Raw genomic sequence first — 25,085 nt, 5'->3', positions numbered from 1 at the left:
CTCCACAGTCAGAGTGCATGAGGAACCACATGCAGGCAGCAGGCACACAGAGGAAAATGCACTCTGTGAAGCAGAAGGTCGGGGCTCAGAAGGGAAGGAAAAACTCCAGTCTCCTCTCAAGGCCTGGAGCTTCGAGAGCCTCAGAGTTTTCCTCCCCCACTTGGAGGTTGGTCAGTTTGAAGGCAGATATGGTGGTTGCTTGGCTGCAACTGCTGTGTGATGTGTCCTGATCCCGCCTTGAATTTGTTGAGCCAGACCATCAGGAAGGGGGGCTGCTGGTGGGAGACAAAAGCCTACAAGGCCTTTGTTTTAGACCAACAGGCTTCGGCCTCAAGTCAGGAGGGTGAGGAAGAAGCCAGCCATCTTGGAAGTTTGCCACTTTATTACCTAGTCATAGCCCCTCTCCCTGCCTGTCGCCTACCAGGGAGTCTGTCTAAGTCCTCATCTCTCAGCATGTCACCCCCTGTCCCACGGTGGTGGTTCTCTCTCTACGTCTCCCTCCACGGTTGCCTTCCCTAGCTTTCTCTCCTCATCCCACGCCATCTCTGAGGTCTTCTCACAAGCTAAGCTGCCTAGATGTGTCTGCACTCTCCTCCCCAAATCACTATTTGCACATCTGCCTGAAAGACCCTCTTTGTCTTCTAGACTCTGTCCCAGCATGCTTCAGCAGCCTGTCTGTCCCCTGCACTCCTGCCAAGGCCACCAGTGACATCCTAGCTGCTCAGCTTCCTGGCCATCGTAGCCAACAGCCAGGTGTTCCATCTTGCATCTGCATCCAGGATGGCTTGCCCTCCCAGACCCCATTTTCCTTCATCGTTGGTTTCCTGGAATGGTCCTTGAGCTCTGTCCCAGCCATAGTCTATCCAACCCTTCTCTCCTCTTGCAGATCCTTCCACACCATTCTTGGATAATCTCCCTCCTGGACCATTGGTCTTTTCTGATGTCAGGTACCCTCAAGCTCACAGTGGCCCATGCTGACCTCATTTCCTCCTTCATCTGGTCCCCTCTAAGCTTACTGTCCTCTTGGTCATTCCACATCTACTTCTTGTATGTATGGCCAACTCTATGCCCCTGAGTCCATTCCAGCCTTCCCAGGCATGCACCACTTCTGTCTCACCTGCTCTCTTTAGAAGCCTCTATTCCCCTCCCACCTTGTCCTTCCCAGTGTCCTTCAGCCATTCCCACTGCCCCCAGAGCCAAGGTGGCCCAAGTCTCAGTTTAGTGCCAACTATGGCAGTCCTCACACACTGACCTTAACACAGATAGAACCTTGAAGTCTTCTCAGGGTATCCATGGCTTCTAACATATAAACAAATTCCATCACATGGCTCCAGCCTCTGGCCCCTTTGGGACCACCCTAAAAAACCTTTGCACTATGTGTCGTTCCCAGTGCCCAAGAGCCTGGCTCCCACTCAGAGCAGCACTGGTACTTTCTCCTTCCATCTGGGAACCTCGAAGCTCTGTCTGCTTCCATCTGTGCCTACAGTCTTCATCCCCCTTGCCCCTACTACCCTCCCTCCGCTGTCGTTGAACCACCTGCAGATTCACAGCTGCCCTCTCCTGCTTTCCTGGATCCTTGAGGTCCTCCTAAAAACTGGCCCCTACATTACTGATCTTTATGGTCCAGCCACTCCACGCAGTGCCTCAGAACTTCTCTGCCCCTGGCCTCTAAAGGAAGGAAGAGAACATAATTTTCATTCCTAAATCCAGGCCAAAATTGAGAAAGCAACTCCCTTTCACCCCCATGTCTTCACCCACCATGAAAAGCAGCCTCTGTTCCTCTAATCCTGCCTCACCGTCCAGTGATCCAGGCCTCTCCTCTCTGCCCAACACTGCACAGGAAGGCCTGTGACCACCTCCCAGCTTCCCCACCGAAAGGACAGAATTCATGCTCCCAGGACCAAGAGATTCATTCTCCCAGGAGCAAGGTGGTTATTTCTCAGTCACCTTTCTGCTAGACTGCAAGAAGAGAGGACACTGGAAGTAGACAGGAAGTGAGGGGAGAAGAAGTTATTGGGGGGGGAATCATGGGAGAAAAGGCACGAATGATGGGAGAGGCAGAAGTATGAAGTAATCTGCTCAAACTATAGATATGTATTATACATATGTATGAAAATAGCCTCAAATAACCACCTGTAATCATAACTTTTAAAATTTAAAAGCTCTGATGCCAGATGGTGCCATTTCTCAGCCAGGACATCACTATCTAGAGCAGTGACTCTCAACCTTCCCAATGCTGCGGCCCTTTAATACAGTTCCTCATGTTGTGGTGACCCCTAACCATACAGTTACTTTTGTTGCTATTTCATAGCTGTCATTTAATTTTGCTACAGTCATGAATCATAATGTAAATGTCTGTGTTTTCCCATGGTCATAGGAGGCCCCTGGGAAAGGGTAGTGTGACACACACCCCCGAAAGGGGTCATGACCCACAGGTTGAAAACCGCTGGTCTAGAGTCTCCAGTGTCAACCCAAGGAAAGCGAGAACGCTGTGGGGAGAGGAGGCTGCAGTACTCTGGCTCCTCTTGCTCCCTAGTGTACCTCCCACAGATTAGCACAGGCACACATGGCGGGAGTTAAATTCTAAGCACCAGTTGGCAGCCAGCATTCCCTGATACTGTCTCCTTCTAACCATCCTTTCTCATGGCTTCCCAGCCAGGACTGGCACTGTTCACGGGGAGCCTACACCCTGCACTGTTTCTGCACCTCTCTCTGAGTCCTCACCACCCAGCAAAGAGTTGGCTCCCAAACATGACAGATTCCACACTGCAGGTCTGGAGGAGGATGGCTGGCTCCAGCCGCTCTCTCTACAGTTCCTGTGCCGCCTCCCCTAGAGACCCATAGAATACTGAAGCTGGAGAGTCAGCTAATAAGCTGCTCTGCCATCTCTGGATGCTGATTTCATTAAATAAAAGACATAGATGAGGGAGAGAGAAGGAGAGAGGGTGTCCCTTCATCCTGTGGCATGTATCTGCCCCAAGGGTGGCAGCTGCAGGGCAGGTGGCTGGTTTGTGCTGGTCACTCCTCAGATCGTTGGGTTGAGACTTTTTTTCCCAGCCCCCCCCCCCTCAACCAGGCACCCTTACCTCCACTAGCAGCCATGCGAAGATACAGCAGAGTTCCAGAGGATGGCAGTGGTGGGCATGGGATTTGGAAAGAAGGGTGAAGCATGAGAAGGGCCAGGCCAGATACAGCTGTTTTAATCTGTTACTAGCACAGTCTGAAGGGTTGTGTGTGCATGGGTGTGTGTGCATGTGTATATGTGTGCATGTGCATGTTCCTGTGCCTATGCCTATGCATGTGCACACATGTGTGTGTGCATGAGTGCATGTGTGTGTGCATGTATGTGTGTGCATGTATGTGCCTATGCCTGTACATGTGCGCGAGTGTGTGTGTGTGTGTGTGTGTGTGTGTGTGTGTGTATCTGTGTCTGTGTCTGTATGTCTCTGTGTGTGAATGTAATTACCTGTGCATGTGTGTGGATCCGGAGGTCAGTATTATTTGTCTTCCTCAATCATTCACCACCTTATTTTTTTTTTAAGATTTATTTATTTATTATATGTAAGTACACTGTAGCTGTCTTCAGACACTCCAGAAGAGGGTGCCAGATCTCCTTACGGATGGTTGTGAGCCACCATGTGGTTGCTGGGATTTGAACTCTGGACCTTCGGAAGAGCAGTCAGGTGCTCTTACCCACTGAGCCATCTCACCAGCCCCCTTATTTTTTTAAAGACAAGTTCTCTCACTAAAACAGGATCTGCCTGCTTTGGCTGGACTGTTAGCCAGCAAGCCCTAGGGATCCTTCCATGTCTAGCTCCCAGCACTGGGACACATATACCACTTACTGTACTGGCTTCTTACCTAGGGCTGGGGATCCAAGCTCAGGCCCTCATGCTTGCTTAGCACGCCTTTGTTAACCGAGCCATCTCCCCCAGCTCCTTGACTGAACTTTTTGTTCTCTTTTTCTCTGGCAATCAAAATCTGGGAAAGGGAAAAATGTCTGTTCGAATTCTAGTGCCAAAAATATACCACAGGAGGCTAAGCCAAAACAAAGCACCCCTCATGGAGGTTGCCCCAAATTCAGAGGTCACAGTGGTTTGGGGTAGGGCTCAGGAGAAGAACCATGAAGAAAGAGAGCTAGGCTCGTAGCAGCAGAGAGTGTTTGGGTCCTCATCCTCCGTGCATTCGCCTCCAGAGCCCTTGGTCCTCCCCTGAGACAGAGATTCGGGAACTGTCCAGTTCTGTGTAGAACAGACAGGGAACCACAACAAGCAGATCGCCCCTGCTTCCCACACCGTGGTGGCCTCCATCCTGCCTCTGCCATTTTGGAGCTGTGTAGCTCAGATCACCTCTGGCCCTCAGTGACCCCTGTCTATAAACGGGGGGAGGGGGGCGGCAGGTAATGGGGCACACTCTGTGGGATTGAGTTGAGGAGATCACAGGCATCTAAAGCCCAGAGAGGCCCCTACGAGGGGTGGCTGCATCACATGCATGCTGGCTCTGGCGTTTGCAGTGCCTGTGCCCTGTGCCTGGAACAAAGCAGCCCCACTGCTCCTTGCTGGACCACCCTCAGTTACAGCCCACACCATCTGAGGCCTGGGGTTTAAGAATAAGACTTGAGCCGGGCGTGGTGGCGCACGCCTTTAATCCCAGCACTCAGGAGGCAGAGGCAGGCGAATTTCTGAGTTCGAGGCCAGCCTGGTCTACAAAGTGAGTGCCAGGACAGCCAGGGCTACACAGAGAAACCCTGTCTCAAAAAACCAAAAAAAAAAAAAAAAAAAAAAAAAGAATAAGACTTGAATTCTCAAACTCTATGGCCTAAGGTCTAAAAGCCTAATATAATAGTTCCTCAACAGTGTGGGCTCCTAAAGTTTGCTGAGTGTCCTCATGTGCTGGGGGAAAACGGATGCATGTGATCTAGGGGTTGGATTGAGTTCAGTCAACATTACTTTGTTTCTGAAGACACATAATCTGTTTTCTCACTTGGCACACAATGCCAGGGAAACAGACTTGGCCATCCGCCCCTGGTGACTTTTCTGCCAGTCAGTGCGTAAATAATGTTGCCTCAACACTGTTTTCAAGAAATGTATAAATAAGAGTTCCTAACACTGGCTAGATGCTGCAGCTGCTATTGCCTTTACCTGCCACAGTTTCACACAAAGCGCAAATTGTTGCAAAAAATACCTCAACTCCACTACTAGGCTGGTGCTTTGAAGAGATTGTTAAGCCTGTGGCAATTTATTCACATGCCTTGGTTAAGTCCAGTCCTAACTCTGGCATGAATCCCTGCTCGCTCTAGAAAGGGCCAGAGCCACCGTCCTGCAGGGGAGCCTCAGTCACAAAGGCGCGGGTGAACGGAGATGCACAAATAGCATCACGGGAGCCTGTGATGAAACCATCTTCTCATAGCAAGCAAACCTGAATGAACCTGGGAATGTGAGTAGCCTGTGATTAGAGCACATGGCCCTGTTCCCATTCACTTTCAGCTGAGAACCAGTGGCTTATGATAAACCAAACCAGGCAGGGGCTCTGGGCTCTAATACAGGAATGTGTCCATTAACACGGGCCTGCAGTGGCGGAGGCCTGTCCCACCCTATGGCCCCACCTCCTAGGCAGATACCGAGATGCAAAACCCATGGATGCTAGCCTCCATGAGGCAGGTGAACAAGCTCACTTCTGGGTGACATCAAGGGTCTGCCTTCCTCAAGGTGTGTCAGAGATGTCCCCAGTCATGTTTCAGGGAAAGAGGACAAGTGTCCCTCAGGAAGAAACACATTCACCCCTAGGCTGGCTCTTGTCTTCTGCAGGTGGCTCGCCAGCTTCAGCCTTCCGTGGTGTGGATCCAAGACACAGAGAAAACCTTCTACAAAAAAGTCCCGCAGGCAGAGAAAAGGGTGAGTCCTCCCAGGCACCCAGTCTTCATTCTCTGACGTGTCCCCTCACAGGGGGACATCTCCACGTTTCAAGAATGTCTTAGCTTTCCAAGGAGACTCTGGGGGCTTTAAGTTCTTCCACGGAAGGCTCTCTCTGCCATTAGTGCCTGTCAGGGTTTGAAAGAAGCCAGTGCCTTGGTTTTTATGAGGCATAATTTGGGAGGAAAAAAATAAATAAAGCGAAGGAGGGAAGTTTTTCAGTCCAAACATGATTCAGAAGAAACAATTCAGAGAACTTTGCTCAGTTGCGACCAGAGGCACACACAAAGTTATTATTACCATTTCCTTTTGTTCATAATAATAAATAGCAAAGGGCTCGAAATTCTCAAACAAAGGCCATCAACAGCACAGCTAAGTGCCCTGCATCCAGGGCCTCTGGGGAGCTCCGTCTCAATTGCTTCCTTCCTTCTTTTCTCTCCTTTCAATGCCCCCCTCCCCCACACTTCCCCCCACAAATCACCAGAAATTTTCCCACAAGTTTTTAAAAAAAAAAAAAAAAACACAGATTCACGGGCTTGTTATTCCACGCCAATTTGTACCAAAGCAAATAGTGGTTAGCCGTGAATTTCTGATTAAATCGGTAAGGATTTTAATCACTTATGTATTATACATCACTTTCAGCAGGTAGAGGTGATTTGGGTAAAGCCCAAAAGCTCAATCTTTGCTTCTCCAAATGAGCCCTGATTGCCCTGTCATTTTAAAACCTCTTAGGAAGACTCATTTGTTACATATTTGTTACATCTGGGAAGCCAGTGGTTAGCGCCCTCTGCTGACCATGTTAAGACATTGAGGGAGGGAAAAAAAAAAAAAAAAAGTCCCAGTCTGACTTAGCCAGGGTTCACATACATGGTATCATCATAATGTGGATTGCTAATAGACCTCTCCCACAGGACTCCAGCCTGGATGATGTGAAACTCAGGAGGCCATTCACCTTAGCTGGCTGTGTATCTGCCGTCAAGTAACTTGATCTCTCTTAGTCTCTACTTAGTCATCAGCCCAAAGAACCTCTGAGTTCAGGAAATTTGTCTGGCTTCCTTTCCCAAGAGCCCTTAGCTTTATAGCAACCCAAGTCCGCAAAAATAAAAAAAAAAAATCTGAGGAATGTGATTAATGAGAGATCCAGAGGTGAGTGGGTAGGAAGATGAGACAGCTCACATAGGGAACCGGTACCCAAGGCAGGAAGCTGGCAGAGATGGAGACGTCTGTGGTACAGATGAACCACCTCTCTAGGCCCCACACCCACCCTCCCTGTCTTGCCTCCATGACCCCACAACTGCCATCCATGGCTGGGTCTGTTCTGTAGGATATGGAAGGTGCTAGAGGCACAGCCCCACTGTGGACAAATTAAACGTTTGTTCTGTTCACACCAGCTAGAAGATCCTTGGCTGTCAGGGGAATCCCCTGCTTTTGAGGACCACAAATCACAGAAGCTGGAAGGGCCTTAATGCAAAGACATTTCCTTCTGCTTCATGTCCAGCCATCAGTCCTTCCCTGTCTCCCATAGCACCCCTGGGACCATGCTAGATTTCTCCCAGGTCCTGCCTTTGAAGACCTCTTGTCTTAGGAGCCAATGATGAAAAACTCTGGAATTCCTCTTCCTCTTCCTCTTCATCATCATCTTCTTCCTCCTCTTCCTCCTCCTCCTCCTTTTTCTCTTTCTCCTGCTGCTCACTCCTGTTCCTCCAACTCAGCCCAGCCATCTCAGAATTTTCAGAAAAGCCCAGTCTTGTGGGGAGGGAATAAGGAGTCCAACCATCCTGCTTTGAAGAGCCCAGCTCTGCCCCGGCAGACCCTTGCTGGTGCCTGCCTCCTGATGTTGCTGTAAGCAAACGGTCAGTCACGTCAGAGACGAAGGTACAGACTGAGACAAGGGCGCCTGCTCCTGCATTTACTGCCCCATTACCCTTTGTTACTTCATCTGGCCCCAGCCTTCCCTGCTGCCACAATAGGTCTCCACCGGGGAACTGCTTGCTTTGTTGGCGCTGGCTACGATGCTCATTTTGTGGAGCTAACTGCAGAAAAGCAAATTGAAATTGCTGTGTGGATGCTAGCCACTAATTTGAAATTGCACACGGTAATACAGTCATGAGAGACTGGCAGGCCAGCCGTGGGGGGTGGCGGATGTGGAGGTAGCCAGCTAATCAGGAGCTGTTTCCCGGCATGATTGATGAGCGGGCCGTGCTGAATGAACAGCTCTGAAATGGAACCGAACTGGCCTGAGCACGGGGGAGCCGTGGACTGGATGAACACACCCCTGCTCTCCCTACTCAAGAGAATGCACACGTCCTCAGGGTGACGGTGTCACTGTGGAGGCCATCCAGGACCAACATTTGTCATCCAAATAGGGTACTTAATTTCAGATCTCCCTGCCATTTCAGGACAAGCAAGTAGCAATATCTCGCCTCAGAAAGGGGAAGGTGGGCGCCGCCATCACCATAGCAACTGGGCTACTAAAGGTGAAAGGGCTCAGCCATGCAGGTGTGTCCCTGTTTCCAGCCTTCCAGAACCCTCCGGCCAATCCTTTCTCCACCAGTCTTTGGGGAGCTCACACGTTGCACCCCTAACATCCTACCCACCCCTGTAAGTCTTGTTTGTTCTACTTCACTCCTTAAAGGCCTTGTCTACCCTCCCCATCTCCACTCAACCCGGCAACATTCTGTCTCCAACCCATAGAAAATGCTTTTGAAACGCACCACGGCACAGAAGTAGCACAAGACCCCTCTGAAAACTATAAAACCATTGCGAGACCTAGACAGACCGGAAGACATTTGGTACTGTGGGTTGAAGATTTAATGTTGCTAAGATGGAGCCAGTTAGGTTGCTAGCGGTGATAAAACACTGACCAAAGCCAACTTAATGAAGGAAAAGGCTTGTTACATTAAGGGAAGCCAGGGCAGGAGCTCAAGCAGGACCCAGGGTCAGGAACTGAAGCAGAGACCATGGAGGAACGCTACTCTCTGGTATGGTCCTCACTGCTTTCTCAATCCTGCTTTCTTAACTCAGATCACCTGCCTAGGGGTGGCACCGCCCACAGGTGTCTAGGACCTCTCACATCAATCATTCATCAAAAAGATGCCTCATGGATGTGCCCACAGGCCAATCTGATGGAGGCAGTTTCTCTTCTGAGGTCCCCTCTTCCCAGATGCCCCTCGCTTGTGTTGACAAGCTAACCATCACAGACAGCATCTCCCCAAAGAGCCACCTAGCAGTGCAGTGCAACCCTCGAGAGCATGGCGGTTGACTCGTTCACACACATGTAAAGCTAATTTGGGTGGAAATTCAAGAAACCCAGACAAAATAACGAAGCCCCCAATTTCTAACAAGCTAAATTCTACATCTTCCCAAAGGAGACACCAACTGTCCACTAAGTTCACAAGATGCAGAATACCATTAGTCACTAGTTAACAGGAGCCCTGGTGATCAAGTCTGGGCGTGGGCATCTCTGCCTAAGTTCCCTTCCCGTGCTTCCTCCTCATCTAGCCGTACAGTGAGACTTAACTCCAGGGCAGGCTCTGATTCTCCCTGGGGTCCCGAGAAGAACTCATCCACACTCCAGCTTCTCCCTCTTGGTGTGTGTCTTAGGGTTTTACTGCTATGAACAGACACCATGACCAGGGCAACTCTTACAAGGATAACATTTAATTGGAGCTGGCTTATAGAGGTTCAGCCCATTATCGTCAAGGCAGGAGCATGGCAGCATCAAGACAGCCATGGCGCAGACAGAGTTGAGAGTTCTACATCTTCATCTGAAGGCTGCTAGCAAAATACTGACTTCCAGGCAGCTAGGATGAGGGTCTTAAAGCCCACACCCACAGTGACACACCTACTCCAACAAAGCCACACCTATTCCAACAAGGCCACACCTACTCCAACAGGGCCACACCTTCTAATAGTGCCACTCCCTGGGCTGAGCACGTACAAACCATCACAGTGTGATAGCACTGAAATACTACAGCCTGGAGCTGCCATTGAGGTGCTGACACAGTGGCAGAGCCCTTGGTGACATGAGATCCAGGACCTTGGGTCCTCGTGGTGCCTTGAACAGCAAGGGAAACCTTGAGTCCATCTTCTAGACAGCTCAGAACAAAGTGGGCTCCTTCCTCTAAGAAATCAGCCTTGTGGGGTGGCCACTGAGAGTCAAGGTCTTGGGTCCTCCAGCAGGTGCTTCTCTTTCTTCCTTCTTGATCCCAAGTCTGAATGCCAGAGGCCAAAGGCAGGACAACGCCACAAGAAAAAAATCAGCCAAATAGGAGGCGCTTTCCAAGGCTCATCCAGGGTCACACTTTGAAAAGCTTCAAACAGAACCTCGAAGTAGCCTCCCCGGGCGCACGACACCGCACATGCCCCTTCATGTTCTCCATTCTCAGTTTTCTTCTCCCTGTGGCCTAACCTTTCCCCTGTCTCCTTCTCCCAGTTTGAACCAAAACGCCTAAAAAGATACCTCCCCAAACTCCTGAAGCTCCTGAAACCGGATGACAGGATCCTGATTGTGGGGACCACGCACCGACCTTTCGACGCGGAGCTCCAGCCCTTCTGCAGAGTGTACCAAAAGATCATCTTGGTTCCCAGACCTGACTACGCTTCCAGATATGGCAAGTTTCATGAGGGTTTCCATGAGGCTTAGAACAGTGTTTCGCAACCTGTGGTTCACCACCCCTTTGGGGAGTCGCATATCTGATATTTACATCAACGATTCATAACAATAGCAAAATCACAGTTATAAAGTAGCTATGAAATAATATCATGGTTAGAGGAACTGTATTAAAGGGTCACAACATTAGGAAGGCTGAGGCCCACTGGCTTAGACGAATGTGGACACTTCAGGGGCCAAGGTTGTACTCAATCTGCAGAGAGTGTGATCCTGGCTTCATAAAATCCACACTACAGACACAGCAAGGGAGACACTAGGACCTGGGAGGTCTCTGTCCACCTGGGGCTTGCCTGTCACATAGGCCCACAGTGGTTCTTCACAGCCAGCCAGACCAGAACAACAGAGGGAAGGTGGGTTGGTAGGTGTCACAGGTGACATAACAGGAAAGAAGAAGAGGGACAGTGGAGAAGGCTGGGCAGAAATGAGAGGAAATGAGGAGACTATGAAGAGATGAGGAGAAATGAAGAGACTGTGCAGAACAGGGGCCAGTGATGAATCCGGGCTGAGAGGAACAGAGAGGCGAGGACCCTGCTCCTGCAGCCGTAAGGAGGACTTTGTTCCCCTCAGTGCTCCCCCTCCCTCCTCATCTCAGTCACTCTGTTCCCCTCCCTCCTTACCTCATCCACTCTGTTCCCCTCAGTGCTCCCTTTCCCTCCTCATCTCATTCACTTTTCCTTTGCTCTTATTGCACATATTTTATACTGCTTTATGGCAAAGAGACGCTGTGGTCATCTTAAGGGACTACAGCATTAGGTTTAGCTTTGGATTGAGCGGCTTCAGTTGTCTGACAAAACCATAGCCTTTAACGGGAAGCTATCGATGGACATCACAGGCAATTGGAATCTGTGACCAAAAAAATAAATAAATAAATAAATAATAACCTCAGGTCATAGCATAGATAGATACTTTCCTAAATGTTTTCTGGCTTCATCATCATGGTGAAAAAGGCATCCTTTCCTCATGAGCAGGAAGTGCCTCTAACAGAACGGTTGTCCCAACCCCAGCACCCATCCGATGCAGTCAGCCGGCATGCTGACAGCCATCAGGGGAACAGCAAAGCAGAAAGTCCACTTGTTCAATTTGGTCCCATGTGTGGTGTTACTATGTGGAGCCTGGCACCAGCTAATAGAAAATGGGAATTTATATTCTTATTCCAGTTACAACAATAATACAAGAAATGAACCTTATAGTTAAAAAGAGAAAGTCGTTCGTCTCCCACTTATCCAAACTCAGGGGAAAGCACAACACCTCGAGGAGCAGTGAAGCCACCCACACCCAGGGTCAGTCTCCCATCTTGAAAGTTGCCACATTCACTTTAAAACCACACAAGTTTCATTTTTCTTTGTGAATTTACAAGAGACCTGAGGGTCTCCAGTATGCACCCCAGTGCTGGAAAAGCCTCCAAAGGAGATGCATTGAACTGATTCAACTGTCTGCTCATTTGAATTGCAAACCAGCCAGGGTGGGTTTCTCTGAGAGTCCCTCTCTCTATGAGACTGGGTTTTGAATGGAGAGCCTGGCTAACGTGCCTGGCTCTATATTAATTTTGTTCTCTGCCTCCAACCTCTAACACCCCCCCCCCGCTCTCTCGGATGTGACAGTTCTGTGGAAAGAAATCATTCTACGCAATGGAGGTGAGCTCACGAATTCCTTGAACATCAGCTGCCTATCTAAAGTCACTGATGGCTTCACACAAGGACAGATCGTGCAAGTGATCAAAGACGTGCTCACGGAACGCAGACTCCGGCAGCAGGCTCACAAGCCGCTCACTGCCATCGAGTTTATCACCATGATGACCAACATGAACCCTGTGTACCGAGAGGAAGAAGAGAGTTTTAAGGTAACAGAACACCCTGCCAGCCAAATCCTAGGCAAACACTTGTCCTGTGACCTCCCCTCTCCCTCCATTTTCCTGGCCTCCATGGATTTGAGTCCTGCCCCTTAGGGTGAAATTTGAAATTCACCTTTCCCAAGTCACAGAGTCTTTTGTACCCCTGGGCATTCACTTGCCTTGTGGATTTTATTTGTACCTAGAAGGTAGAGCGCATGTCTTCTAGGTTGAGCTGTGGCTGTGTAGAGTAACAGGTAAATTGTGGGATGAAGGAGTAAGCTTGACAGCCACTGATTTCAGAGCTGGGAGCGTGGGATGGCTCCGGGGCACAGTATTTGCCTAGAATACAGTTTCAGCCTCCAACCCTGCCTGCCAAAAGCAAAGCCTCTTCCTCCTGTTTGAGGACTGACTGTGTGACTCTAGGCATATCCTAATGCATGTCCTCCTCACCTCCGTTCTTGATGGATTTAATCATTCTGTCCATCTCTAAAGAAACTGGCTCTTCCGGTCAGAAAAGCACCTGAGCAGCTGGGGCGCAGGGTCTGCTGACACTCGCCAACTACCCACAACACCCGCCACAGGATCTTAAGACTTCTGGTGAGGGGAGCACAGCTTCTGCTCCAATCCAATTGCGCGCGACCTGAGACTGCATTAGTTAGGGAAGCAGAAACCGGCCTGAGTAGGACCACAGGCCTCAACCGGCTGGATCAGCGCCAGGGTAGCGGGAGCGCAGGGTTGCCTGACACCCGCCAGCTACCCACGACCCCCGCCGCAGGATTTTGGGACTGCTGGTGAGTGGAACACAGCTTCTGCTCCAATCCAATTGCGCGGGACCTGAGACTGCATTAGTTAGGGAAGCAGAAACCGGCCTGAGTAGGGCCACAGGCCTCACCCGGCCGGATCAGCGCCAGGGTAGCGGGAGCGCAGGGTTGCCTGACACCCGCCAGCTACCCACGACCCCCGCCGCAGGATTTTGGGACTGCTGGTGAGTGGAACACAGCTTCTGCTCCAGTCCAATCACGCGGGACCTGAGACTGCTCTGGTTGGGGAGAGAGAAATCCAGCCCACACAGGGCCACAAGCCTCTTCCGGTCAGAAAAGCACCTGAGCAGCTGGGGCGCAGGGTCTGCTGACACTCGCCAACTGCCCACAACACCCGCCACAGGATCTTAAGACTTCTGGTGAGGGGAGCACAGCTTCTGCTCCAATCCAATTGCGCGGGACCTGAGACTGCATTAGTTAGGGAAGCAGAAACCAGCCTGAGTAGGGCCGCAGGCCTCACCCGGCCGGATCAGCGCCAGGGTAGCGGGAGCGCAGGGTTGCCTGACACCCGCCAGCTACCCACGACCCCCGCCGCAGGATTTTGGGACTGCTGGTGAGTGGAACACAGCTTCTGCTCCAGTCCAATCACGCGGGACCTGAGACTGCTCTGGTTGGGGAGAGAGAAATCCGGCCTACATTGGGCCACAACCCTCTTCCGGTCAGAAAAGCACCTGAGCAGCTGGGGCGCAGGGTCTGCTGACACTCGCCAACTGCCCACAACACCCGCCACAGGATCTTAAGACTTCTGGTGAGGGGAGCACAGCTTCTGCTCCAATCCAATTGCGCTGGACCTGAGACTGCATTAGTTAGGGAAGCAGAAACCAGCCTGAGTAGGGCCGCAGGCCTCACCCGGCCGGATCAGCGCCAGGGTAGCGGGAGCGCAGGGTTGCCTGACACCCGCCAGCTACCCACGACCCCTGCCGCAGGATTTTGGGACTGCTGGTGAGCGGAACACAGCTTCTGCTCCAGTCCAATCACGCGGGACCTGAGACTGCTCTGGTTGGGGAGAGAGAAATCCGGCCCACACAGGGCCACAACCCTCTTCCGGTCAGAAAAGCACCTGAGCAGCTGGGGCGCAGGGTCTGCTGACACTCGCCAACTGCCCACAACACCCGCCACAGGATCTTAAGACTTCTGGTGAGGGGAGCACAGCTTCTGCTCCAATCCAATTGCGCGCGACCTGAGACTGCATTAGTTAGGGAAGCAGAAACCGGCCTGAGTAGGACCACAGGCCTCAACCGGCTGGATCAGCGCCAGGGTAGCGGGAGCGCAGGGTTGCCTGACACCCGCCAGCTACCCACGACCCCCGCCGCAGGATTTTGGGACTGCTGGTGAGTGGAACACAGCTTCTGCTCCAATCCAATTGCGCGGGACCTGAGACTGCATTAGTTAGGGAAGCAGAAACCGGCCTGAGTAGGGCCACAGGCCTCACCCGGCCGGATCAGCGCCAGGGTAGCGGGAGCGCAGGGTTGCCTGACACCCGCCAGCTACCCACGACCCCCGCCGCAGGATTTTGGGACTGCTGGTGAGTGGAACACAGCTTCTGCTCCAGTCCAATCACGCGGGACCTGAGACTGCTCTGGTTGGGGAGAGAGAAATCCAGCCCACACAGGGCCACAAGCCTCTTCCGGTCAGAAAAGCACCTGAGCAGCTGGGGCGCAGGGTCTGCTGACACTCGCCAACTGCCCACAACACCCGCCACAGGATCTTAAGACTTCTGGTGAGGGGAGCACAGCTTCTGCTCCAATCCAATTGCGCGGGACCTGAGACTGCATTAGTTAGGGAAGCAGAAACCAGCCTGAGTAGGGCCACAGGCCTCACCCGGCTGGATCAGCGCCAGGGTAGCGGGAGCGCAGGGTTGCCTGACACCCGCCAGCTACCCACGACCCCCGCCGCAGGATTTTGGGACTGCTGGTGAGTGGAACACAGCTTCTGCTCCAATCTTTAAATAGTGACAACGATAACAACTAACCCCAGAGATTACCAGATGGCGAAAGGTAAACGTAATAATCTTACTAACAGAAACCAAGACCACTCACCATCATCAGAACCCAGCACCCCCACTTCACCCAGTCCAGGGCACCCCAACACACCGGAAAAGCTAGACACGGATTTAAAAGCATATCTCCTGATGATGATAGAGGACTTCAAGAAGGACGTTAATAACACACTTAAAGAAATGCAGGAGAACACTGCTAAAAAGGAAGAAGACAATAAAGAGGAAGCACAAAAATCCCTTAAAGAATTGCAGGAGAACACTGCTAAAGAGTTACAAATCCTTAAAGAAAAACATGATAACATAATCAAACAGGTAGAAGTCCTTACAGAAAAACAGGAAAACACATCCAAACAGATGATGGAAATGAACAAAACCATACTAGACCTAAAAAGGGAAGTAGACACAATAAAGAAAACCCAAAATGAGGCAACACTGGAGATAGAAACCCTAGGAAAGAAATCTGGAACCATAGATGCAAGCATCAGCAACAGAATACAAGAGATGGAAGAGAGAATCTCAGGTGCAGAAGATTCCATAGAGAACATCGGCACAACAATCAAGGAAAATGGAAAATGCAAAAAGATCCTAACTCAAAACATCCAAGAAATACAGGACATAATGAGAAGACCAAACCTACGGATAATAGGAGTGGATGAGAATGAAGATTTTCAACTCAAAGGACCAGCAAACATCTTCAACAAAATTATAGAAGAAAACTTCCCAAATCTAAAGAAAGAGATGCCCATGAACATACAAGAAGCCTACAGAACTCCAAATAGACTGGATCAGAAAAGAAATACCTCCCGACACATAATAATCAGAGCAACAAATGCTCTAAATAAAGATAGAATACTAAAAGCAGTAAGAGAAAAAGGCCAAGTAACATATAAAGGCAAGCCTATCAGAATTACACCAGATTTTTCACCAGAGACTATGAAAGCCAGAAGATCCTGGACAGATGTTATACAGACACTAAAAGAACACAAATTCCAGCCCAGGCTACTATACCCAGCCAAACTCTCAATTAACATAGATGGAGAAACCAAAGTATTCCACGACAAAACCAAATTCACACATTATCTCTCCACGAATCCAGCCCTTCAAAGGATAATAACAGAAAAAAACCAATACAAGGACAGGAACCACGCCCTAGAAACAACAAGAAGGTAATCCCTCAACAAACCTAAAAGAAGACAGCCACAAGAACAAAATGCCAACTTTAACATCAAAAATAACAGGAAACAACAATTACTTTTCCTTAATATCTCTTAATATCAATGGACTCAACTCCCCGATAAAAAGACATAGACTAACAAACTGGCTACACAAACAAGACCCAACATTTTGCTGCTTACAGGAAACTCATCTCAGAGAAAAGGATAGACACTACCTCAGAATGAAAGGCTGGAAAACAATTCTCCAAGCAAATGGCATGAAGAAACAAGCTGGAGTAGCCATTCTAATATCTGATAAGATTGACTTCCAACCCAAAGTCATTAAAAAAGACAGGGAGGGACACTTCATACTCATCAAAGGTAAAATCCTCCAAGAGGAACTATCAATCCTGAATATCTATGCTCCAAATACAAAGGCAGCCACATTCATTAAAGAAACTTTAGTAAAGCTCAAAGCACACATTGCACCTCATACAATAATAGTGGGAGACTTCAACACACCACTTTCACCAATGGACAGATCATGGAAACAGAAACTAAACAGGGACACAGTGAAACTAACAGAAATTATGAATCAAATGGATCTGGCAGATATCTACAGAACATTCTATCCTAAAACAAAAGGATATACCTTCTTCTCAGCACCTCATGGTACCTTCTCCAAAATTGACCACATAATTGGTCACAAAACAGGCCTCAACAGATATAAAAATATTGAAATTGTCCCATGCATCCTATCAGATCACCATGGACTAAGGCTGATCTTCAATAACAAAATAAATAATAGAAAGCCAACCTTCACGTGGAAACTGAACAACACTCTTCTCAATGATACCTTGGTCAAGGAAGGAATAAAGAAAGAAATTAAGGACTTTTTAGAGTTCAATGAAAATGAAGCCACAACATACCCAAACTTATGGGACGCAATGAAAGCATTTTTAAGAGGAAAACTCATAGCTCTGAGTGCCTCCAAAAGGAAACTAGAGAGAGCACACATTAGCAGCTTGACAACACACCTAAAAGCACTAGAACAAAAGGAAGCAAATTCACCCAAGAGGAGTAGACGGCAGGAAATAATCAAACTCAGGGGTGAAATCAACCAAGTAGAAACAAGAAAAACTATTCAAAGAATCAACCAATCAAGGAGCTGGTTCTTTGAGAAAATCAACAAGATAGATAAACCCTTAGCCAGACTCACTAGAGGGCACAGGGAAAGCATCCTAATTAACAAAATCAGAAATGAAAAAGGAGACATAACAACAGATCCTGAAGACATCCAAAACACCATCAGATCCTTCTACCAAAGGCTATACTCAACAAAACTGGAGAACCTGGATGAAATGGACAAGTTCCTAGACAGATACCAGGTACCAAAGTTAAATCAAGATCAGGTTAATGATCTAAACAGCCCTATATCCCCCAAAGAAATAGAAGCAGTCATTAATAGTCTCCCAACTAAAAAAAGCCCAGGACCAGATGGGTTTAGTGCAGAGTTCTATCAGACCTTCAAAGAAGATCTAATCCCAGTTCTTCACAAACTATTCCACAAAATAGAAACAGAAGGTACTCTACCCAACTCATTCTATGAAGCCACAATTACTCTGATACCTAAACCACAAAAAGACCCAACAAAGATAGAAAACTTCAGACCAATATCCCTTATGAATATTGATGCAAAAATCCTCAATAAAGTTCTTGCTAACCGAATCCAAGAACACATCAAAACAATCATCCATCCTGACCAAGTAGGTTTCATCCCAGGGATGCAGGGATGGTTCAACATACGGAAATCCATCAACGTAATCCAGTATATAAACAAACTCAAAGATAAAAACCACATGGTCATCTCCTTAGATGCGGAAAAAGCATTTGACAAGATCCAACACCCATTCATGATAAAAGTCTTGGAAAGATCAGGAATTCAAGGTCCATACCTAAACATGATAAAAGCAATCTACAGCAAACCAGTAGCCAACATCAAAGTAAATGGTGAGAAGCTTGAAGCAATCCCTCTAAAATCAGGGACTAGACAAGGCTGTCCACTTTCTCCATACCTATTCAACATTGTACTTGAAGTCCTAGCCAGAGCAATTCGACAACAAAAGGAGATCAAAGGGATACAAATTGGAAAAGAGGAAGTCAAAATATCACTTTTTGCAGATGATATGATAGTATATATAAGTGACCCTAAAAATTCCACCAGAGAACTCCTAAGCCTGATAAACAGCTTCGGTGAAGTAGCTGGATATAAAATTAACTCAAACAAATCAATGGCCTTTCTCTACACAAAGAATAAACAGGCTGAGAAAGAAATTAGGGAAACAACACCCTTCTCAATAGTCACAAATAATATAAAATATCTTGGCGTGACTCTAACTAAGGAAGTGAAAGATCTGTATAATAAAAACTTCAAGTCTCTGAAGAAAGAAATTATAGAAGATCTCAGAAGATGGAAAGATCTCCCATGCTCATGGATTGGCAGGATCAACATTGTAAAAATGGCTATCTTGCCAAAAGCAATCTACAGATTCAATGCAATCCCCATCAAAATTCCAAATCAATTCTTCAACGAATTAGAAAGTGCAATCTGCAAATTCATCTGGAATAACAAAAAACCTAGGATAGCAAAAACTCTCCTCAAGGATAAAAGAACCTCTGGTGGAATCACCATGCCGGACCTAAAGCTCTACTACAGAGCAATTGTGATAAAAACTGCATGGTACTGGTATAGTGACAGACAAATAGACCAATGGAATAGAATTGAAGACCCAGAAATGAACCCACACACCTATGGTCACTTGATCTTCGACAAGGGAGCTAAAAACATCCAGTGGAAGAAAGACAGCATTTTCAACAAATGGTGCTGGCACAACTGGTTGTTAACATGTAGAAGAATGCGAATCGATCCATTCCTATCTCCTTGTACTAAGGTCAAGTCTAAGTGGATCAAGGAACTTCACATAAAACCAGAGACACTGAAACTTATAGAGGAGAAAGTGGGGAAAAGCCTTGAAGATATGGGCACAGGGGAAAAATTCCTGAATAGAACAGTAATGGCTTGTGCTGTAAGATCGAGAATTGACAAGTGGGACCTCATGAAACTACAAAGCTTCTGCAAGGCTAAAGACACCATCAATAAGACAAAAAAACCACCAACAGATTGGGAAAGGATCTTCACCTATCCTAAATCAGATAAGGGACTAATATCCAATATATATAAAGAACTCAAGAAGGTGGACTCCAGAAAGTCAAATAACCCCATTAAAAAATGGGGCTCAGAACTGAACAAAGAATTCTCACCTGAGGAATACCGAATGGCAGAGAAGCACCTGAAAAAATGTTCAACATCCTTAATCATCAGGGAAATGCAAATCAAAACAACCCTGAGATTCCACCTCACACCAGTCAGAATGGCTAAGATCAAAAATTCAGGTGACAGCAGATGCTGGCGAGGATGTGGAGAAAGAGGAACACTCCTCCATTGTTGGTGGGATTGCAAGCTTGTACAACCACTCTGGAAATCAGTCTGGCGGTTCCTCAGAAAATTGGACATAGTACTACCGGAGGATCCAGCAATACCTCTCCTGGGCATATATCCAGAAGATGTCCCAACCGGTAAGAAGGACACATGCTCCACTATGTTCATAGCAGCCCTATTTATAATAGCCAGAAGCTGGAAAGAACCCAGATGTCCCTCAACAGAGGAATGGATACAGAAATTATGGTACATTTACACAATGGAGTACTACTCAGCTATTAAAAAGAATGAATTTATGAAATTCCTAGCCAAATGGATGGACCTGGAGGGCATCATCTTGAGTGAAGTAACACAATCACAAAAGAACTCACACAATATGTATTCATTGATAAGTGGATATTAGCCCAAAACTTAGGATACCCAAGATATAAGATACAATTTGCTAAACGCATGAAACTCAAGAAGAATGAAGACCAAAGTGTGGACACTGTGCACCTTCTTAGAATTGGGAACAAAACACCCAGGGAAGGAGCTACAGAGACAAAGTTCGTAGCTGTGATGAAAGGATGGTCCATTTAGAGACTGCTGTATCCAGGGATCCGTCCCATAATCAGCTTCTAAACGCTGACACCATTGCATACACTAGCAAGATCTTGCTGAAAGGACCCAAATATAGCTGTCTCTTGTGAGACGATGCCGGGGCCTAGCAAACACAGGAGTGGATGTTCACAGTCAGCTATTGGATGTATCACAGGGCTCCCAATGGAGAAGCTAGAGAAAGTACCCAAGGAGCTAAAGGGATCTGCAACCCTATTGTTGGAACAACATGATGTACTAACCGGAACCCTGGAGCTCTTGTCTCTAGCTGCATATGTATTGAAAGATGGCCTAATCGGCCATCAATGGAAAGAGAGGCCCATTGGACTTGCAAACTTTATATGCCCCAATATAGGGGAATGCCAGGGCCAAAAGAATGGGAATGGGTGGGTAGGGAAGTGGGGGGCGCTATGGGGGACTTTTGGGATAGTATTGGAAATGTAATTGAGGAAATTATGTAATAAAAATATTTAAAAAAAAAAAAAAAAAAAAAAAAAAAAAAGAAACTGAATCATTTCCCGCCATCACCCTATTCCCCAATCACAGTGGGGCACCAGACACAGTGCCTAGCCCCAAGTAGATCTTCCATAGATTTGTTAGTGACACGTGTAGTGAAGAGTTGGGCAGGTGGAATGATGTCATCACGCTTCTGGATGCTGTGAGGACCATTGCTGACATGGTACAGCAACTGGTCCATAAATCTCCCTTAACTGGGCTTCAGGAATGTATCTACTGAGCTCACAGCTCCCTGTGAACGTTCTTTGGACTTGGTGGGAAAACATGCAATGCTATATGGTATAATCATTTAGACCTCACAGCCTTCTTTTTTATGGGTAAAGAGCCTGCACTATAAAGAAGTGAGGAGGGGTAAGCAAAAGTCCCTCAAAGGGACCTTAATACACAGAGCTTGTGGAGCTTGGGAGGCAAAGGGAGAATACATTTGCTGCCAACTGACCCTAAGATCCTCAGCCTAAGCCTGAACTATTCTAGTCCAATAGAACCCTGAAAGGAGATGAGGAGATTAAAAGAGAGAATGGGGGGAGCAATTGAAGAGATACTCACTGGCTCTCAAGTAGCCCAAAGTCACTAGATGGACAGGGAACCACCAACCAGAAGAGCAGGGGTCTGCAGAAGCTGCAGCAGGCCAAAGAGCAGCCTCTCCTCTGGGGACTCTGGGAGGCACACAGCCCTACCCATGCCATGACCTAAACCAGTGCGACCGTCCCAGAACTGTGACATCCCAAGTATGCAGCTCTAAGTAGTGATTTGAGAAATTTGCAAAAGGTATGTAGGAAGGTTTGGAGCTAGGAAAAAGAAGGGGGGGGTAAGTGGTATAATCATATTACAGCCTCAAAACATAATTTTTAAATTGTAAAAAAGAATAAAATGCTTTGAATACATATAATTTCATGTTCAAGAAAATAAGTGAAAATATGACTCCCACTAGAAATGAACCTTTGAAACATAAAAAAATTACTAAATTAAATAACATAATTATCTTTTAAAACCACAAAACAAAACTTTTAAATGAAAAAATAGTAGTTAATTACATTAAAACTAAGAGAAGTATGAACTCTAGACTATGTAAGGTCAAAGAGCAAACCACAGAACTAGAAATTGGCCCTAGGGAGTTCCCCCAAGAAGGCATCACAGAAAAACAAAACAGATAAGACAAGTTAAAGGGCATTGACCTTTAACTAACAGAATTCCCAGAAGAAAAGAACACAAGGTAAGTCTAAAGTAATACTTGCAGAGAATTTTCCCAAATTAAAAGCATGAGATATCAGATTAAAATAAATTCCAAGCAGCCAGTTAGACAAATAGGAGCAAACCCATTTTTGTCAATTATTACAAGTCTAAGCATAAGATAACAAATTGCCCCAAAGAAACAGCATGGGCAATCACACATCTCTTTGACATCATGAGACACTAGAAAACAGTAACTTACATCTTCAGAGTGCAGGGGAGAAACGATCATCTAGCTAGTATTTATATCCAGCTAAACTAGCACCCAAATGACAGGAAACAAGGTCATTTGAAGTCAAATAGTCTCCCGCTCACAGAAAATAACTTGGTAGCAGCAGGTTAAACTATGCCTAGTTTGGCTCCCAGCATCCACATCAAGTGATGTACAACTGCTACTCCACCAGCTCCAGGGGATCTGATGCCCTCTTCTGGCCTCCCCAAGTACCTGCACACACACACACACACACACACACACACACACACACACACAAAGGGGGGGGTGAGGAGAGAGGGACAAATCTTTGTTAACTGAATTGTAAGAAAACTGATAACTAGCACCCAGTACAATCATTCGCTGAGATTATCTGTAAGGTTATAAACTGAAAGGTTTCTCAGGTTTTGAATAAAGTATTATCAGTGTCATGTTTTCTACATCACCTCCCTCAGAGAATGTTGAGGCTTCCTGTGGTCACAGGTGTCTACTTGAGCTACTAATAGCTGGCCATATGTGAGCCAGAAGCCATACACATTACCAAGGAAGGCCACACCCTCAGGTGTCTTAACTAGGCAGGACTATGCCCAGGAGTTGATATGTGGTTCTCTAAAACTACTGCCAGAGGACACATTTCAAGTCACAGAAATCCAAGCTAGGAATGTCCTGAACACACATCAAATGCCCAGTGCCTAACACCAGTGCCCATCCCCTTCCTAGCAGTCGCATCTTTACCCCCAGGACTATCTCAGCATTTTCATGTAATTTGATCATCTCCTAAACATCTTTTCATTCCAGAACTGGTATGCCAAAACCCCTCTGGGCAAAAAGCGAGTCTTGTCACTAACCGTTGGCAACAAAGAAAAGGAAAAGGACAAAGGAAAGAAGGGGAAAAGGGGCAAAAAGAAGAAGTAATGCCTTCCTCAGCAGCCACCCCGAGCATCTTTGAGATGATGTCGGCCCCAGCTTGTCAGGGAGAGGCTCACCCCTGCTCACCTGGGGAAGCCCACAGAGAAGCTAAGCGGAGAGCAGCCACTCCAAAGCACTGTACCCTGACCACTGTGTTCTGTTATCCTTCAGGAGGCTGCACACCAAGCAAGATGTCCCTTACAGCCATAACCATTACTTGCCATTATCCCTTAACTCATGCAAAGTCTGTCAATATCAAGTTGGCTTCCCTTGTTTCCCCACACTCTGCCCAGCTCTCACACTTGCCAGTATGAGTTAGCACCAAGATTACAACATAAAGGGAGGTCTCTCCCATGGCAAGAGCACCGTAATTCTATTGTTGGTACACTAGCTCTTTATTAACCCATACGCATTGTATATTTTGTTGCACATATTTTAATAAATTAATTATTTGCTGTAGTCATGAATATCACATAATGAAATAAAGCTGTTGCCCTTGAACTGACTCAGTAATTTGGTCATTGGAGCTAAGCAAAATCTTCAGTGTGGAGTCTGCCAGTCTCCTAACGTTCAGGTGAGGCGCAGGAAGTGCAGTGGTCCCTGCTAATAATTGGACCCCTGAGATGACCGGCTTCTAGAAGCTACCTGACCTCTGCAGGCCAAAGACTTGGCAAAAACAATGACATAAAAAATGGAGTTGGGACTGCAGAGATGGTTGACAGTGTGTGTGTGCTTGCACAGGTCCTGGATTAGGTTCCCAGCACAACACAGAGGGTACAACACAGAGTCACCATGTCTCCCTCCCACTAACAGGCTGGGCCAGACATCCAAGTTCTTCAAGCCTCTGCAGCATGGCCCATGACACACAGGAAGATTAACAGATCAGCGTTCTCTAGCCCATGTCTGCACGTGGAGGACAGCACACATGAGCAGACACAGAGACCCTCACTGCCCCTGTCAAGCCTTGGACAGGGTCTGTGTACACTGGAGAGTACAGTTGTCCCAGAAAAACCTTAAAAGAGAAACTTCTGGGCCCAGTAACCTATGCTTTCTTTGGATTCTGCAACTGCCCCCCTCTGCAGGGGTTAGGGAGAGCAGCCACTCCAAAGCCCAGGGTACAGTGCTTTGGAGTGGCTGCTCTCCACTTAGCTTCTCTGTGGGCTTCCCCAGGTGAGCAGGGGTGAGCCTCTCCCTGACAAGCTGGGGCCGGCATCATCTCAAAGATGCTCGGGGTAGCTGTCTGTCACTCAGGCCTTGTGAGAAGTCTGCCCTACCATATTCCACAGAGAAGTTGCAGTTGTGAAACTCGATAGACTTACCTGCAATCACACTTAAGACCCAGCCTGGGCTCTCCATGACAGTGAACCCAGGAGGCACGGAAGCATCTTGGGAGGAGAGGAAGCAAGGTGGTGGCAGGAGTAGGGTGGAGGGGCGGGTGAGAAAAGGGGACACACTCCTCTGCAGTTCTGCCAGGGTCTCAGTTATTCCTGGGCCATTACATAGCAATTAGATCCTCTTGAGCATGCTCCTAAGTGAAGGGGGCAGTAATTAATGTCATTAGCCTTCATTAAGGGAGTATACTATGGAATTGCATCTGATTGGAGTGGAATTAGAGCTCTCGGGTGGCTCTTCACCCAGCCTGCACTTGTGAAGAAGTAGATCCCAGTTCCCAAACCACTGCCTAGTATCCCAGCATTCCTCACAAAATGCCCCCCAGAGACCAGCAGACCCCTG

General features: G+C 47.7%; 1 protein-coding gene across 1 annotated transcript in view; it reads left to right on the top strand.

Annotated features, from left to right (window-relative positions):
* Drc11 (dynein regulatory complex subunit 11) overlaps positions 1 to 23,830 on the top strand; it is a 120,295-nt gene extending 96,465 nt beyond the window's left edge. Inside the window, exons 16-19 of the mRNA XM_021165896.3 lie at positions 5,808 to 5,894; positions 10,348 to 10,525; positions 12,186 to 12,424; positions 23,241 to 23,830. Of these exons, the coding sequence (XP_021021555.1) occupies positions 5,808 to 5,894; positions 10,348 to 10,525; positions 12,186 to 12,424; positions 23,241 to 23,357 (621 nt within the window). The 3' untranslated portion in view covers positions 23,358 to 23,830. The remainder of the gene's footprint in view (positions 1 to 5,807; positions 5,895 to 10,347; positions 10,526 to 12,185; positions 12,425 to 23,240) is intronic.
* Positions 23,831 to 25,085: the final 1,255 nt, after the last annotated feature.

This window comes from Mus caroli, unplaced genomic scaffold (assembly GCF_978045245.1).
Source record: "Mus caroli unplaced genomic scaffold, Mus_caroli_1 scaffold_1, whole genome shotgun sequence".
NCBI lineage: Eukaryota > Metazoa > Chordata > Mammalia > Rodentia > Muridae > Mus > Mus caroli.
This window is presented reverse-complemented; position numbering and strand designations above follow the sequence as displayed.